This window comes from Microtus oregoni, unplaced genomic scaffold (assembly GCF_018167655.1).
Source record: "Microtus oregoni isolate MIOR12 unplaced genomic scaffold, Mior012 000001F_ref0000356, whole genome shotgun sequence".
Classification (NCBI taxonomy): domain Eukaryota; kingdom Metazoa; phylum Chordata; class Mammalia; order Rodentia; family Cricetidae; genus Microtus; species Microtus oregoni.
This window is the reverse complement of record NW_024543060.1, coordinates 11,777,754-11,793,674: the sequence shown is the minus strand read 5'-3', so window position 1 is coordinate 11,793,674 and position 15,921 is coordinate 11,777,754. Positions and strand designations below refer to the sequence as shown.

At 40.2% G+C, this 15,921-nt stretch overlaps 1 protein-coding gene across 3 annotated transcripts in view; it reads left to right on the top strand.

Moving 5' to 3' along the window:
* The window catches only part of Fndc3a (fibronectin type III domain containing 3A), a 134,472-nt gene that overhangs the window by 68,917 nt on the left and 49,634 nt on the right, over positions 1 to 15,921 (top strand). Inside the window, exon 1 of one of the 3 annotated variants that reach the window (XM_041666582.1) lies at positions 12,052 to 12,184. The exons of the other annotated variants lie outside the window; for them this stretch is intronic. Coding sequence (XP_041522516.1) covers positions 12,178 to 12,184 — 7 coding nt within the window. The 5' untranslated portion in view covers positions 12,052 to 12,177. Of the gene's footprint in view, positions 1 to 12,051; positions 12,185 to 15,921 lie in introns of those variants that run through there. 3 annotated transcript variants of the gene reach the window in all.

Here is a 15,921-nt window from a genome sequence, read left to right as displayed (position 1 = left end):
TCTCCCTGGTCCTTCTAACTTCCCTATCCATGCCGTCCACATCCTTCACTCTCTCCCATTAGAATATAAACAGGCATATACTGAATAATAATAATAATAATAACATATAAAATTAAAACTAACAAAAATAGGGCAAAACAAACAAACACACAAATAGAAAAAGAGAACCAAAGTAAAAATACAAGAAAAACATACAGATGAAGACACACACACACACAGAAAACTCATAAAACCCAAATTAGAAACCATAATATAGAAGTAAAAATTCTGTAAGGTTAAAAAAGCAAGAAGTAAAGAATGCCCATTCGAAGCACTGAGATAAAAGAATACCTTCAAAAATAGCATGTTTCTTTTGTGTTGGCCATCTATTACAGGCCATGGGGTGTTCTCCTTCGTGTGGTTTGTAAACTTAGTGAGAGCTCATTAGAGAAAACTTGATTTTTCCTTTAAGAGTAGGTATCATTTGGAGATAGCTTCTGGGTTAAGGGTAAGGGCTTGTGTCCACTTCCGCTCTCAGCTTGGGGATCCCATGTGGCTTAGACTTGTGCAGGCCCTGTGCATGCTGCCTCAGTCTCTGCGTGTTGTACCTAGAAAGCTTTGTTTTCTTGGTGGCCTCCATCCTCACTCTTACATTCTTTCTGCTGCTGCTCCTACAGAGTTCTCTGAGCCCTGAGGGAAGGGATTGGCTGGAGACATACTATTCAAGACTGAATGCTTCAAGATCTCTGACTCTGCGCATTGTCCTGCTGTGGGTTTCTGTATTTATTCCCATCCACTTTAGGAGGGAGCTCTCTGATGGTGGCTGAGCAAGACACTGCTCAATAAGGGCAGCAGAGTGTTGTTGGGTGTCATTTTATTGCTTCATTCCATTAGCAAGATAGTAGTGTTTGGTTTTCCCCTAGGACCATGGCCTATCTAGTTTCCTGCTCTTAGCCACCCTGTCAGTGTTGGGCACGGGTTCCATCTAATGGAATGAGCATTAAACCCAATCCAGTATCAGCTGGTTGCTCTCACAACTTCTGTGTCACTATTGTAAGTAGGGCAGCAGTATAGATCACATGGTTTGTAGCTGGGCTGATGTTTACCTTTCTCTTCTGGAAGTGTACAAAGTCCTTCCAGTACCATGAACACTAGTCAGTAGAGTTGAAGGCTCTGGGTAGATACCAACTAAACTTCACCATGTTTGATGAGTTAGATAGGTGTTGTCTTCAGCAATAGGGCCGTACTGTATGTTTCTGGAAAGCCAATAGCCCTGGCAGGAAATACCCTGAGTTGTTTGGGGTTTTTATGGGGCTTCTTTGACCAACAACTCAATTAGAAGTTATCCATTCCTGGCACTGGAGATTTCATTTGGTGGCAAGAAATATATAGCTGGGGCTTTGTCTCCCCCATGATCCCCTCCCTATATTCCCTCCCTTACTCCCTTCTTCCTTTCTCCTCTCTGAGTCTCCCAGTTCAGCTCCCCACCTTGTTCATTGGTAGCAACCTATTTAATTTCCCCTTCCTAGAGAGATCCTTCCCTCCCCTCCCCATCCGTTTTTCTGTACATAACCTCAGTGGTTATATGAATTGTAGCCTACTTATCAAAGACTAACAGCTAACAGCCACATATAAGTGAATACAAACCATATTTGTCTTTGGGGGTTTGGGTTACCTCACTAAGGATGATTTTTTTCAGCTCCATCCATTTACCTGTGACTTTCATGATTCCATTTTTTTAACAGCTGAGTAATAGTCTACTGTGTAAATGAATATTTTCTTTATTCATGTGTTAGTGGACATGTAAGCTGTTTCTAGCTAATTGGAGTAGCTCATCCATTAGAATGTGGATGAGCAAGTGTCTTTGTAGTAGGATGTAGAGTTTTCTGGGTATATACCCAAGAGTGGTATCTAGCTTGATCTTGAGGTAGATCTTTCCCAGAATCACGAGGAACTGCCTTCCAACATGCAGTCCCACCAACAATAGATGAGTGTTACAGTGTTGGGGTTTCAAGACAGCTTCTTTGAAGTATATTATATATTTAATCATATTCACCCCCATACCTTTGTCCTTCCCATCAACTTCCTTTGTTCTTCCTTCAATCTATCTTCTGTGTGTGTGTACTGTTGTTGTAATAAAATAATCCAACAAAAGCAACTTCACATAAAAAAGATTTATATACATGCACACATGTTTTCTGTATCTGTGTAAAATCTAGGATATATAAATGATAGAAAAGAAGCAGTATCTGTTGTTCTGAATCTGGCTTATTATGCTTAATAGTTTCACTTGCAACTGTTTCCCAACAATAGACTAATTTCAGTCTTACTAAGTAGAGCTCCATTGTCATACATTACTGTACTTCCCTGTCCTGTTGGTTGACACCTGGGCAGGTTCCATAGCTTGGCTATGGTATATATTGCTTGCACATGATGTTGGTTTTTGGAATAAGGTTTTCTTCTATAGGCCAAGTTGGTCTTGAACTTGTGGTACTCCTACCTCAGTCCCAAATGTTGGTATTACAGGCATGTGCTAACCTTCCTTGTCTCATTTTGTTTAATTTTAAAATGTGTTTTCAATATAATTTTTGTGTCCTTTTAATAGATAAAAATTAACCAGTAGCTAAAATTTCATATATTTTTGTTGTAGATGGTTTTGAGTTTAATTTAATTTTTTGAGAAAAGGTTTCCACTATGTAGCCCTGGCTGTCCTAGAATTCACTTTGTAGGCCAATAGGTTGGCCTTGAACTCATAGAGCTCTGTCTGCCTCCTAAATACTGAAATTAAAGGCATGTGCTACTATACCCAACTTAAGATGACATAATTTTGATGATTTGTTTTATTCCCCTGTTTCACTTTCAGAAGTAAACCTGATAATGTGATAGTGACAGTTACCCTGCTCTGGGTTTTATCCTCATCACTGAAGGTCCGCCAACCTATAGGGAGAAGTCTGGTCTCTTGAACCTATAAGGAGTTTTCCCCCAGTGTTGGTTCACAAGTTTAAAGAAAAAAAAATCTAAATCTAATCTAAGAGATGGAAAAAAATAAAGATGATATAGTGTTTTTTTTTTTATTAAACTTGCTTTACTGAAAGATCTTTTTAAAATAAAGATTTATTTATGTATGTATGTGGATGTTTTGTTTACATGTATTTAGGCACATAGGATCTCATGGGACTATAGTTTCAGACAGTTGTAAACTATCTTGTGGTTGCAGGGAATTGAACCCAGGACTTCTGGAAGAGCAGCTCGTGCTCTTAACCACTGACCCTTCTCTCCAGCTCCCAATTAATGTCTTTTTAATTCTGAAGTTGAAATCATCCATCTTGGAATAGACTTTCCAGTGATACGATAGCATCGAATAGACTTGCTTCTGCATATGTAGTTGGTTAATAAGCAGCTCATTGGTCAGTCCACAGAATTGGTTTTCTGGCATCACTGGCATAAATTCAAATGCCTGAGAACTAGTACGTTAACATACAGACTCATGTATTGACAGCTGATTAGTATCTACTCTTCTGACTTCACCTAGCCCTTTTTCGCTCTAACCCCAATTAATCCAAAAATACATCATGCTTAGTTTTTCTCTTGTTCTGTATTATAAAATTAAAAAATAAACTGTATAATTTAGTATTAAATATGAGAAAAATTACAGAGAAAGAAAATGTTAACTGTGTGACCTGACCTGCAGAGTGACTGACATCACTGGACGGCAAAAAAGTAAAAATGTGTGTACAGAGACTAGGACTAGTGAGAGCATACGTCAACATAATAAAGGTTGTATGTCACAACCCAGAGACAATATTGTCCTAAATAGAGACAGCTTAAAGCAATCTTGTCAAAAACAGGAACAAGCTAGTACTGTCCATTCTCCCCCCCCCCCCCTTTCAGTATTGTACTTGAAGTACTAGCTAGAGCATGTAAGAGGAGGAAATAAAAGGGATACAAGTGGAAAAGAATAGTTTCCACTTGCAGATGATATAATATATATAATATTCCCAAAAAAATTCTGCCAAAATTTCTAGAAATCTTCTAGGAATAACTAACTTTCAGCAAAGTAGCAGAATGCAAAATTAACTTCTAAAAATCAGTAGTTTTTCAGTATATTCAGTAACAGACATGTTGAGGAAGATCATGGGAATACTTGTTCACAGCCACTGCACTCCCCCAAGTCTAGGAATAAGCCTAACCAAGGGGGTGAAAGATATCCATAATGCAAACTATCAATATCTCTCTGATGAAATAAATTGAAGACATTAGAAAATGGAAAGACCTTTCATGCTCATGAATTGGTATAGTTAGTATTGTAAAAATGGCCATCTTAAGAAGATTGCAGATTCCGTGCAATTCCAATAAAAATTCAGAGATATTCTTCACAGAAATAGAAATAATATTCTGAAGTTCGTATGGAAATACAAAAGACTCCAGACAGCTAATGCAGCCCTGAACAGAAAGAACAATGCGAGAGGGACCACCACACCAGATTCAGATTTGTATTGCAGAGCTAGAGTAATGAAGGCAACATGGTGCTGCCACAAAAACAGACACACAGATCAGTGGAACAAAATGTAAGGCCCAAATTCATGTGTACCTAATCCATCTTCTATTTTACAAAGATGACAAAAATACATGCTATAGGAAAGACAGTATCTTTAAAAAGAATGATACAGGGAAAACTGAATGTTATCATGGTAAAGAATGCATTAGACACATGCACAAATTCAATTCCAAATGGATTAAAGACCTCTGTGAAATCTGAAATACCAAAACTGCTAGAAGAAAACATAGGCAGTACCTCTCACACATGGAGTTTCTGAGTAGGACTCTATTTGCCCAGGAAGTAAGGAATTGATAAACAGGACCTCATAAAACAAAAAGGCTTCCGTACAGCAAAGGAAATGATCAGCTGAGTGAAGAGGAAGCATACAGAACGGGAGACCAGTCTTTGCGAGGTATATATCTAGAAGAGGCTTCATGATCCGAATATATAAAGAACTCAAGAAACAGACACAAGAAAGCAAATGACCCAATTAAAGAATGGACAGAGTTCTCAAAAGAAATAAAAATGGCATTGAAATATAAAAATGTTCATTTAGCAATTATGGGAATGCAAATTAAAACTGCTTCCGGCTTTCCTCATACTCCAGTCAGAACAGCTAAGATGAAGGGAACAAAGGAGAGTGTTGCTGACAGTGCAGGGAAAGCGCAGCCTTCGTTCACCGCTGGGGCTGCAGCTGGTCCAGCCTTTGTGGAATCAGTGTGGAGAAGCCACAAACGCCAACAGCAGATCTGCCATATGACCATTCATGACACTTGGAGTGTGCCCAGAGGACTGAATATCCTGCTACGGAGGGAGTTTCTCTGCTGTGCTCATTGCTGCTCTGTTCACAATAGCTAAGGGATGGAAGCAGCCTGGAAGTCTGTCTGATGATGAATGAATAATGCAGGAGTGGTGCATAGACAAATGAATCCTATTCAGCTCTAAAGAGAAACATGATTGCTCACTATCTCTGCTTACTACTGGACTGCTACACCCGTATTCTGGAAACATAGCATGTTATATTGCTTTATAAATACTTTTGGATTCATTGACAAATGAATAAAAACAAAGCGGTATTTCAAGAGAAAAGAAAAAAGTGAAATTAGCAGGCAAATGGATGCAAGTGCAAATGCTCTGTGAGGTAATCCAGACCAAGAAAGGGTCCTCGCTCTGATCTGGGTTTGATTCTGTAACGTGGGAATAAGCACAGAAACCAGGAGAGTATAAAGAGGGACCTATGCAAGTGGGAGGAAGGGGGAGCCCTAGATGGGAGAGTAGGGCACACGTGCTATGCAGAAGGAGAAGGGGAACAGGGTGGGGACTTCATTTGGTAGGGGAGTGAGTGAGGCTAACAGAGAGGAAGAGACAGGGTGGTGGGATAAATAATGGTAAAGATTTTCGAAAAGCCATTGAGGAACACACACATGGATAGTTCAAATAGAGTCATCCCACATGGGATGATAATAGTTTTCCTAGCAGCCATAGAATATCTATTTTTTAACAAGATAGGAAAATATGCCAGGAAAGGGGGAGGAGTTGTTGGTCGGGGCAGGGGAGGGGATGACCAAGAGACCCTCATTGTCATTGCCATTGTTACCTCCCAGAACATGAAGCTAAGACCCTTTTGCTAAAGACATCACATACTTCTGTCACAGGACTTGGAAGACTTGAGTTGGTACTGGCCTGGAAGCCTCCTCCCTGAGGATTAGCTCTGTTAGTTTCAGAGGGTGCTATGCAAGCTGCAAGAGAGAAGAGTAATTAACAGTCCTGCCCAGCTGTAAATCCTGTGAGCCACAACAATTAGCCCAGCAAAATATGCCCACTGGTGCATCCTGGGAATAGCCCACAGCTGTCTAATTGGAGCTAAGGCCTCTCAGTAGGAAGGACTCATGCCTGGTCTGTAAACCTAGCCAAAATCTGTGGCTAGAGAAATCAAAGACCCTAAGGAAAACACAACTGCTGCCATTTTCATAAATTAATGTAGCTTCCAACCATGTTTTGAATATTTATTCTTATACCCACACATAAATGCAATTTTCACCCCTCATCAAATTACCTTTTTTAATGATTTTTATTTATATGTATGAGTGTTTGCCTGCATGTGTACATGTATACCACATATGTGCCTGGTGCATGTGGAGGCCAGAAGAGGGCATCAGGTGTTCTAGATGGTTGTGAGCCGCCATGTGTGTAGTGGGAAGCAAACTGGGGTCCTCGGCAGGAGCATCCAATGCTCTTACTGGATGATCCATCTCTCCAGCTCTAAGAAACTTCTTTCTGCCGCAGATGGCAGTTACTGCAGAGATGTACAGCTGGTGAAAATGTAGAGAATAAATGGCCATGGGTGCCCAACTTCAGTTAGTACATCTGCAATACAACTCTCCATGTAAGACTCTGGAAACATCACAGAAGAGAGGTCAGAAGACTTGTAGGATCAAAGGACCAAGGGGACTGGTACAAGATGTTGTCTTCTACACAGGACAGGGATGCTGCACCCCCTAAATAAATAGAACAGATGGCCTGCACAAGATGTGCTCATCATTAACCAATCCACATGTCAGAGCAGATAGAAAGTTTAAAGAGGCCTCCATCCTAAATGATGAGTTGTAGCGGTTAGCCATAAACACATGTACATATAGGCAGCATTAATTGGAATGAGGTGTGTGTGTGTGTGTGTGTGTGTGTGTGTGTGCATGTATGTGTGAGTGCATGCTTGCATGTTGGTCTGCGTGTGTGTGTGTCTGTATGTCTGTGTGCCTGTAATTATAGAAGCAGTCATGAATTCAGGTGTCTTAGGGTTTCTATTGTTGTGAAGAGCCACCATGCCCAGCTTTATTTTTTTATGTATTAATGATTTTGAGCAAATATGACCTTTTGCTTTCTTTTTTGTGTGCAATAGGTATTACTGACTCCTGCCAACAAGATTTGATACTATGCTAAAGTGCCAACCTTACTGTTCTCAAGAGTTACCACTAGTTAAAAGGCTCAGTGTTAGTGATTTTGTCCTTGTTTTGAAGAACCTTTCAGTTACAATAGGAAAATATAGATGCATATATGTGTTTTCTAAAACCTTTGTTAGGCTGGTAATCTACATCAAATAATTTTCCTATAGTAATAAAAATAGGAGACTCATTGAGAACATTATAGCTTGTTATTCAATGTACTTTGCATTACTGCACATAAGTTTTCTCATCCTTGTCTGATTGTGACAATTGCAACAAACTTAAAAATATACCAGTCTGGGGCTGGAGAGATGGTTCAGTGGTTAAGAGCATTGCCTGCTCTTCCAAAGGTTCTGAGTTCAATTCCCAGCAACCACATAGTGGCTCACAACCATCTGTAATGAGATCTGGTGCCCTCTTCTGGCCTGCAGACATACACACAGACAGAATATTGTATACATAACAAATAAATAAATATTTAAAAAATATACCAGCCTTTTATTTCATAGAACTTCAACTATTTTGCATGGCTATCTTTATTTAATAGTATAGTCCACCATACCAGTTCTTTAGACTTCTTCACAATACTTCCAACACACTACTAGCAGTTTTTAAATAGTTGATTTTCAGGTAAGATTGTCAAGACTAACACAGCTACTGGTTCTGTGGCTTATATACTATATGGGAACCAAACATTGCTGGACTTAGCAGGTTCGAACTTAATTTAGCTCTCATTATATCCACATAAAGTAAAATAACTGTTATCTCTGTTTTACATCTGAGGAAACTAAGACAACTTTAACTTTTTAGGTCTCAGAACTACAAGTGTTCAATTGGGCAGGTCAAAAGTCTGCCATGACCTGCATGGCTTAGGGATTGACCTACCTAAGGTGAAGGGTAATAAAGAGACGACAACACACATACAGAAGAACTGGGATTCCCCGTGCACACTGCTGGAATCTCAGCTTGCTTATCAGTTTTCATGCAGCACCGCGGGAGAAGGACACTATGTTTAGCTAACCTCAGTAGACGGTCTCTCTAGGAACTGTCCACAGCAGTCATCCCTGAGGAAGTCTAGGAAACAGTTTGATCGTGGTTGGGTAAGGTGTGATTTTTGAAACCTTCTGATTTTGTTTGGTAGACTGGATCCTCAAATAACCACTGTTTCCACAAAATGATTGGCATTATGTGTTCACAAGAGAAGGTTTGCCATGCGCGGTGGAGAACAGTAGACGATTTCTGGACCATTAGCTCTCCATTTGGATTAACAGAATCACACCACCTTTTTATACTTACCTAAAAGTCAATTCTTGAGTAAGGATAAACATGAAAATAATGAGGGAAATTAATTTTATAACTGTGGAGTGGAAGTGTCTTTAGACACACACAGGACTGTCAAGCTATGTTTCACTTCAATTCAATTAGAAATGTTTGTACATTTTCATAAGATATATATGAAGTCATCAACTAAGGAGATAATTCCAGCCAGCTTTACCCAAAAGAGTAAGTACCTAGAAAACACAAATATTACTTATTTTTAAAGGACAACCCATATATAAATAAAAAGATGAAAAATGGACCAGGTAATGTATAATGAGAATAAGAGAATATTGGCCAAATTTTAAAATCTGTATTCCAGGTAGCAGTGAGACTGAATTGGTAGGAGCCTCTTCCACAGTGCTTGCTGAAAGGAATGAATTAGTACATGAGGGAAAGGATTTCACATTGTCCTTCAAAAAATAACAATTACATAATCCTGAATCCAGCATTTCTCTTTCTGGGTATAGTGGGGTCTCTTAAAGAAAGATGTGGGCCAAGAGACCTACAGAAATCTCCCCATTAGGGTCTATTATATCCATTTCTCCAGTGGTGATGTTAGCAAGTCTTGTGGATTAAATGCCCATTTATCAGAGACAGTGGGATTTATCTCTCAGACTAAGTTTATTTTTGAATCCCAGAATAGTTCACCCAGTGGTCTCTTACAAAAGGCCTATGTCCTGATGCCTCCTAAGCATCTTAAGTGTAGCATATCCAAAGCTGGGCATCTGACCGATTGTGCCCTGGCCCATTTCATCCACTTTGGTGCTCATGCAAATACCTGCTACAGATACCTGAGAACCAGGCCTTTGGTGGCTTCCATTTGGGGTCATGGGCTATATAAAAATGCTTAACTTTTGTTTTCTAACGTGTTGTTCCATAGTCCCACAAGCAATGCGTATGAGTTAGATACATTTTTTAAGGTATAATTCAGATAATTTCTTAAATCTAGCAGTGAATTTTACTGTTCACTCACAGTAAAAGCCAAAGACCTGACAGTGTCCTACAAGGCCCAAGGGAATCTTATTTCCCCATGTTCCCCTCTGCCTCCCTGGCCAAGCTCAGTGTTCTCGAAGCTGAGCAGGCCTATCATGGCCCTTCTTTGGGAACTTTGTACTGGTTGCTCTCTCTATGAAAACATGAACTTTCCTTAGAAGCCCATGTGATTCACTCCTACCCTTAAATCTTTGCTCAAAAGTTACCCTCTCAGTGAAACTGAGACTGAACATTACTTTGAATTTTAATTCTTAGCGAACTGTGCCAAGCAGCACTCTCTGTACCCAGGCATCCATCCTACCCTGCTTTCTTTCTTTCCTGTATCGCTATTTTCTGCCTTCAGATATGTTTTCAGCATACATACTTGCAAACATACTGTCTCAAAGCATACATGATTTACCACAATCTGATTTATTTTGTCATGTACTTATTATTTTAAAAAATATTAAAATGGGGTGGCATGCATGTGGGGTCAGAGGACAGTTTTCCGGAGTCCAGTTCTATTCTTCCTTCCACCATGTGGATCCTGGGCATTGGATTAAGGTTGTCAGATACTAACAGCAAACATTTTTTTCTGCTGAGCGATCTCTTCCAGTGTGAGATTTATCCATTTTCATTTACTGCTCTATCCCAAATGCCTAGACAGTATCCAGCATGTGGCAGATGAAGTTCCAGAAGATAATGCTATCTAATTTCTTAATCCGTGAAGCAAATTAAATTGGCTAGACATAGGATTGATGTTCTTTTAGAGTTGTTTCAGGATCCTGGAATCTGACCTGGGCCTTGTGCCCTGTTAGGCTGCTAGCTAAGCACTCTCCCACACTACACCCCTCAGCTGGAACACTGGGAAGGTAGGAGTAAAGGCAGTGCTGGGCGCTGGTGGTGCGCGCCTTTAATCCTCAAGAGCAGTGTGGCCTGCAGAGTGAGTTCCAGGATAGCCAGGGCTACACAGAAAAACCCTGTCTCGAGAAACTAAAAATAAAAAGAAGAAAAGATTAGCTGTGCAGAGTGGTGGCTGGAGGGCGGCAAGGAGCACAGAAAATATTTGTTTCAGTTTGATGGTGACTTCTGTGACTGCTTGCAGAGCAACTGTGTAGTCACTAGGAATAGAGGGCAGGCTTTCTCCATTAGTATGCCCGAAATGGCCCCTGAGCTATTCTGACCATGTTGGTTAAAGTTGAAAATACAAAATTTAAAAACACTCCCACCTATTCCTCCAGCTATGTCTTGCCTGATTTTATTTATTTATTCTTTTACTTTCGGGGGAGACGGGTCCTTTAAACAGGGCCTGTATTTTAAAATGTAATTATCATTTGAGACAACCCTGCCTTTGTCTGTGTGCCCTTGACAAGTTACTTAGCTGCCCTCTGCTTCCCTGGTAATGATGCCTCTACTCGAGTTAAGAAGCGAGATACTCCAGATGGTCCCTCTTTACTGTGTAATCATTAGTTTGAAAGTCCATGATCATACTTTTGCTTAGGATAACCATCAGTTATGGAACAGCATCAGCCCATGTATTTCATGCTCTGGTTTATATAACTGACTCGATTCTCCCAGCAGTGCTGGGAGGCTGATGAAGTGAACCTGCCACAGGAGACAGGTAAGTCATAAGTCATGAAAAAAACAAACAAACAAAAAACACAAAACCTCCTTATTTTTACCCAGTAAGTAACTGAGTATAAGTCATTTCCTGGTATCTCTTTTGGGATGAGTGTCTAATTTTGTAAATATGAACAGGAATACTATTCACTAAGCATCTTTCTTTAATGCTCAGAGTAAGACTTATTTTTAAAAATCATTAAAAAAAAAAGTAAAGGATAATAAAAGCAGAAGCCCTCAACCGCTTTCGAGGGAAAAAAAAATATAGTGCATGTTTAAGGAACTTGTCGTCCCTGCCTATTGTGTGGGCAATCTTTGTGTATTATAGACATTCCTAAAGATTAAGCATGGGATGCCAATGGATATACACTCACATTTTGGATTAGGCTTTGATATTAATTTCACCCCAAACTTTGTAGGTGAAAGCCAACAGCAGGAGGTGGAAAAAACCTTAAACACAAAGGGAGTGGTTTTCCGTTGAATAGGTCTTCGTAGGGTTATTTTGATGAGCGTTTAGGGTTAGCTCTTAGGGAAGCAGCTGGAGGCGCCTTTTAATCCTTTGGTTTCAGTGGCTCCCAAACAAGAGCCTTGGCGCTGTTTCCTCTGCCGGTCTTTCCCGGTTCACTGCAGGTCATGTGATAGTTGTCACGTGACTCGGTCAAAGGATCTTTTCCTCTTACCAGCTTTGGGGGAAAAAAAAGAAAGAAAAAAAACCGAAACTGTTCTCCAATTAAAGCTGCTAACGTGTACTACGCCGTTTCCTTGTTGGATTTTCTTGTTCGCTGCTGCTCCTGTAGAAACAAAATGAGTGGTAAGATTTGCTGGTTTTGAGCATTCGCTTTTATTTTAAAACATAGGAAGCTTTGTATTAACCTAAAGCTGTGTTGTGTGGTTTTTAATAGATGCCAAATCTGTTCGCTGTAAAAGCACCCTAAATTGTTATGTGGCTATGAAAATAGTAGATTATACGAGCTAGACTGGTTTTATATCTCACAGTATGTCCCATTTTGGCCTCTTGGTTTTATTTGGGTTTTCTTTTTCTAAGACTGATCTGAAAATTGGCATCAGATAATTTGGAAGCCATTGTGCACGCCAGCAGTAAGCAGCCCGTTCCGTATTTCATTTTAAATGCTTGGCATACTTTTTTTTTAAATGAAATTTCCTGAATACGAATGTAGATTAACAAAGAAACAATTAGTTTATGCTAGGTGAAATGAATTAGGCATTAAGTTATTGGTGGTACTTTTAAGAATTGGGGTGGGGAGTTTCTCAAATTTAAGGGAAATGACGAGTAGAATTGTACCCTCTGCAGGTTTGTAAAATCAGAAACAGGCCCTTAACAGTAATGGAATCACTCTGTGCTTTGGATAGATTTTGCCCTCAGCTTGAAAATTCCGAAGGAGCTGTTAGGTTTGCCCACAGCTGCTCAGGCTTTCTTGGCAGGGTGTGCACTTCATGTGCTCCCTTGTAGCAGGTTGGACTTCCCTGGACACGGAACAAGGCACATGTATGGTGCTGTTAGCAGTTGCATCTGAATATCAATACTGTGTTTACTGTTTATGAATTGGGGGTGTTGGTGGTTTTGTGCTCAATGCTGAATATATCCTACCAATATTTTAGATAATGTATATGGTACTGATCAATTGCCTTTAAAAAAATCTAATCATTTGGCGTTTCTGCTTCCTAATTAGAAAATATACTTTGGTTAAACGATCACATCACAAAGGTGTTTTTGTGCTACTTTTGTTGCAACTAAATAATGAATTATTTTAGTAGCTATCCAAGTAGAATGTGAACTGAGTATGGAGATAAATGCCTGTAATACTATCAATCTGGAGGCTGAGAGGATGGTGAGTTCGAGGCCAGCCTGGGCTGCACAGGAAGACCCTACCTCAGAGGATTTTATATAGTTATAGTCTTATTTCTAGTAAAAGGATGACACCCCGCAGCAGGTGTGTGCTGCGACTGTAAGAGTCACCAGCTGGAAGTTACTACTCTAATAGCTAAATAGAAAACACCCATCTGTTTTAATTGTTTGGAGTAAATTCTAGTTCTGCTTTTTAAAGCTTTTTTTGCTTGTTTGTTTGTTTTTTTGTTTTTGTTTTTCGAGACAGGGTTTCTCAGTGGTTTTGGAGCCTGTCCTGGAACTAACTCTTGTAGACCAGGCTGGCCTCGAACTCACAGAGATCCGCCTGCCTCTGCTGGGATTAAAGGCATGTGCCACCACCGCCCGGCTCTAGTTCTGCTTTTGAAGATGCCTGTCTGCCTTGTTATGTCCACACCCCTTCATCAGTCCCTCCCTTACATTAATTATGTGACCCAAGATTAAACTGCAGTGGGCACAAAGGGCCTGAGGTCTAAGCGTAGCACATAGAGCTCAGCAAGGGAGAATTTCCTTTATTAAGAATACAAATGCAATTTTCAGTAAATTCTTTGTTTTCCAACCAAGTTTCATATTTTATAAGTGATATCTAAGCCAGTTCTTTGAATTTGGAAGGCTAGTTTACTGGTTTATGTAAATTAGTTAATGAATAAAAAGGAGCATTAGGGTACAGCTGTTCTCATTTCTCCAGAGAGCAGAAAAGTGTACTTTGAATGAAGCCTTTCTGTATAGAGAATTAAAGAGGCTCTCACAAGTGTTATTTAGTAAACTAGTAGGTGATGTTTACTTAAGTTTCTAATTGTGTTCCTGATTTCACTCATGTTTTTCAAGGAAATAAAAACAAAACTCTTTGGAGGCAAGACCTAATGTCTCAGCCCAGTTACCAGCAGCAAGCAGCATTGCAGTGTTCATGTGATGTATATCATGAGAAATGAAACTGATCGTGTTTTTAATTCCAGCTCTACCACTTGGGCAGGCTTAAGTTCCCTCTGCTTCATTTTCTCTCTGGAAAATGGGTAATGATAAAAATAGTTGCTTGATTAAATGATTATAAAGAGAAAAAAATACATTGAAGACCTGGCTTATAGTTTTAGTATTTACAATTTATGATTAAAATAATAGTTACAGAGGGCTGGAGAGATGGGGGTTAAGATCATTTATTGCTGTTACAGAGGACCTGGGTTCAGTTTTCAGCATCTGTATGGTAGCTCTCAACCGTCGTCCATAACTCCAGTTCCAGGGGACTCAACACTCTATTCTGACCGTCACAGGCATCAGACACTCACATGGTGGGCATGCACCTATTTAGGCAACACACACACACATTAAATAAGTAAATATATTCTTTTAATAGATAGCATTTGGAAGAACTTCGCGTATTTTGGAGCTGTAATGTTCCTCATTCGTAGGCACTTGGCTGGCCAGGCCCTGAGCATTACAGCTCCATGCATTTGCTGGGTCCTCTGGGAGAAAGGACAGACACACATAGTGTACTACAGAAGTCTGCCTTCCCTCTGCTTGCTGTCTCTTCCCCTTCCCTCCATCTCTTTTCTTTCTTTTTACTTTCCCTCTTTCCCCATCCAGATTCTCTCTTGTCTTTAACCTCTTCTTTTCTTACCCCTTTCTCTTCATTTCCCCTCTTTCGCCATGATTTAGTATTTTTTTCTCAAGGTCCATTTTCTTTAGCATTCTCTTTTCTCTTTCTTCCCTCCCCCCCCAACACCCTGGGTTGCTCTGTCCTCACCCCTCCTTCTCCCAAACAAGGCTGGAATTCATGGGGATTTGTTGGGACCTGTGTGCTTTTCAGCCCTGGTGGCCATTCCCCTCGCCATATGATTTAAATTCTAAACATAAAAGCACCCCAGCCTTTTTTTTTAAAAAAAAAAAAAAGACGTGACACTTTATTTTCTTAGAAGGAGTAATTGATCTTACAAAAAAGCAAAAAAGAAAACAATTTCAAATGATTAAAAACTGTTGCATACAGGACACTGCAACGTAAAGTTACTAAGAGAAAAGATCTGAAGATGAAGTATTTTTTAAAATGTTATCTAAAACAAGTAAGGTTTTTGTTCTAGAAAGTATGGAACCTTCCAAAAGTGCTTATTTTATTTCCAGAAAGGTAAAAAGAGATTAAGATAGGATTTATGAAGGTTATCTGAAAGATGACACGGAAGAAAATGATGGAGCACAGTGAAGTTCCAGGGTCTTGTTTAGAGTTCCCTGTTCCCGAGAGCCCACGCTTGCCTGAGTAAATGCTTCTGTGCATTCCTGCACCTGTGCTTGTGCGCACTCCTACACCTGTGCTCCTGTGCATTCCTACACCTGTGCTCTTGTGTATTCCTCCACCTGTGCTCGTGCGCATCCTCCACCTGTGCTCGTGCACATCCTCCATCTGTGCTCCTGTGCATTCTACCACCTGTGCTCTTGTGCATTCTCCACCTGTGCTCGTGCACATCCTCCACCTGTGCTCGTGCACATCCTCCACCTGTGCTCGTGCGCATCCTCCACCTGTGCTCGTGCGCATCCTCCACCTGTGCTCGTGCGCATCCTCCATCTGTGCTCCTGTGCATTCTACCACCTGTGCTCTTGTGCATTCTCCACCTGTGCTCCTGTGTATTCTACCACCTGTGCTCGTGCGCATCCTCCATCTGTGCTCCTGTGCATTC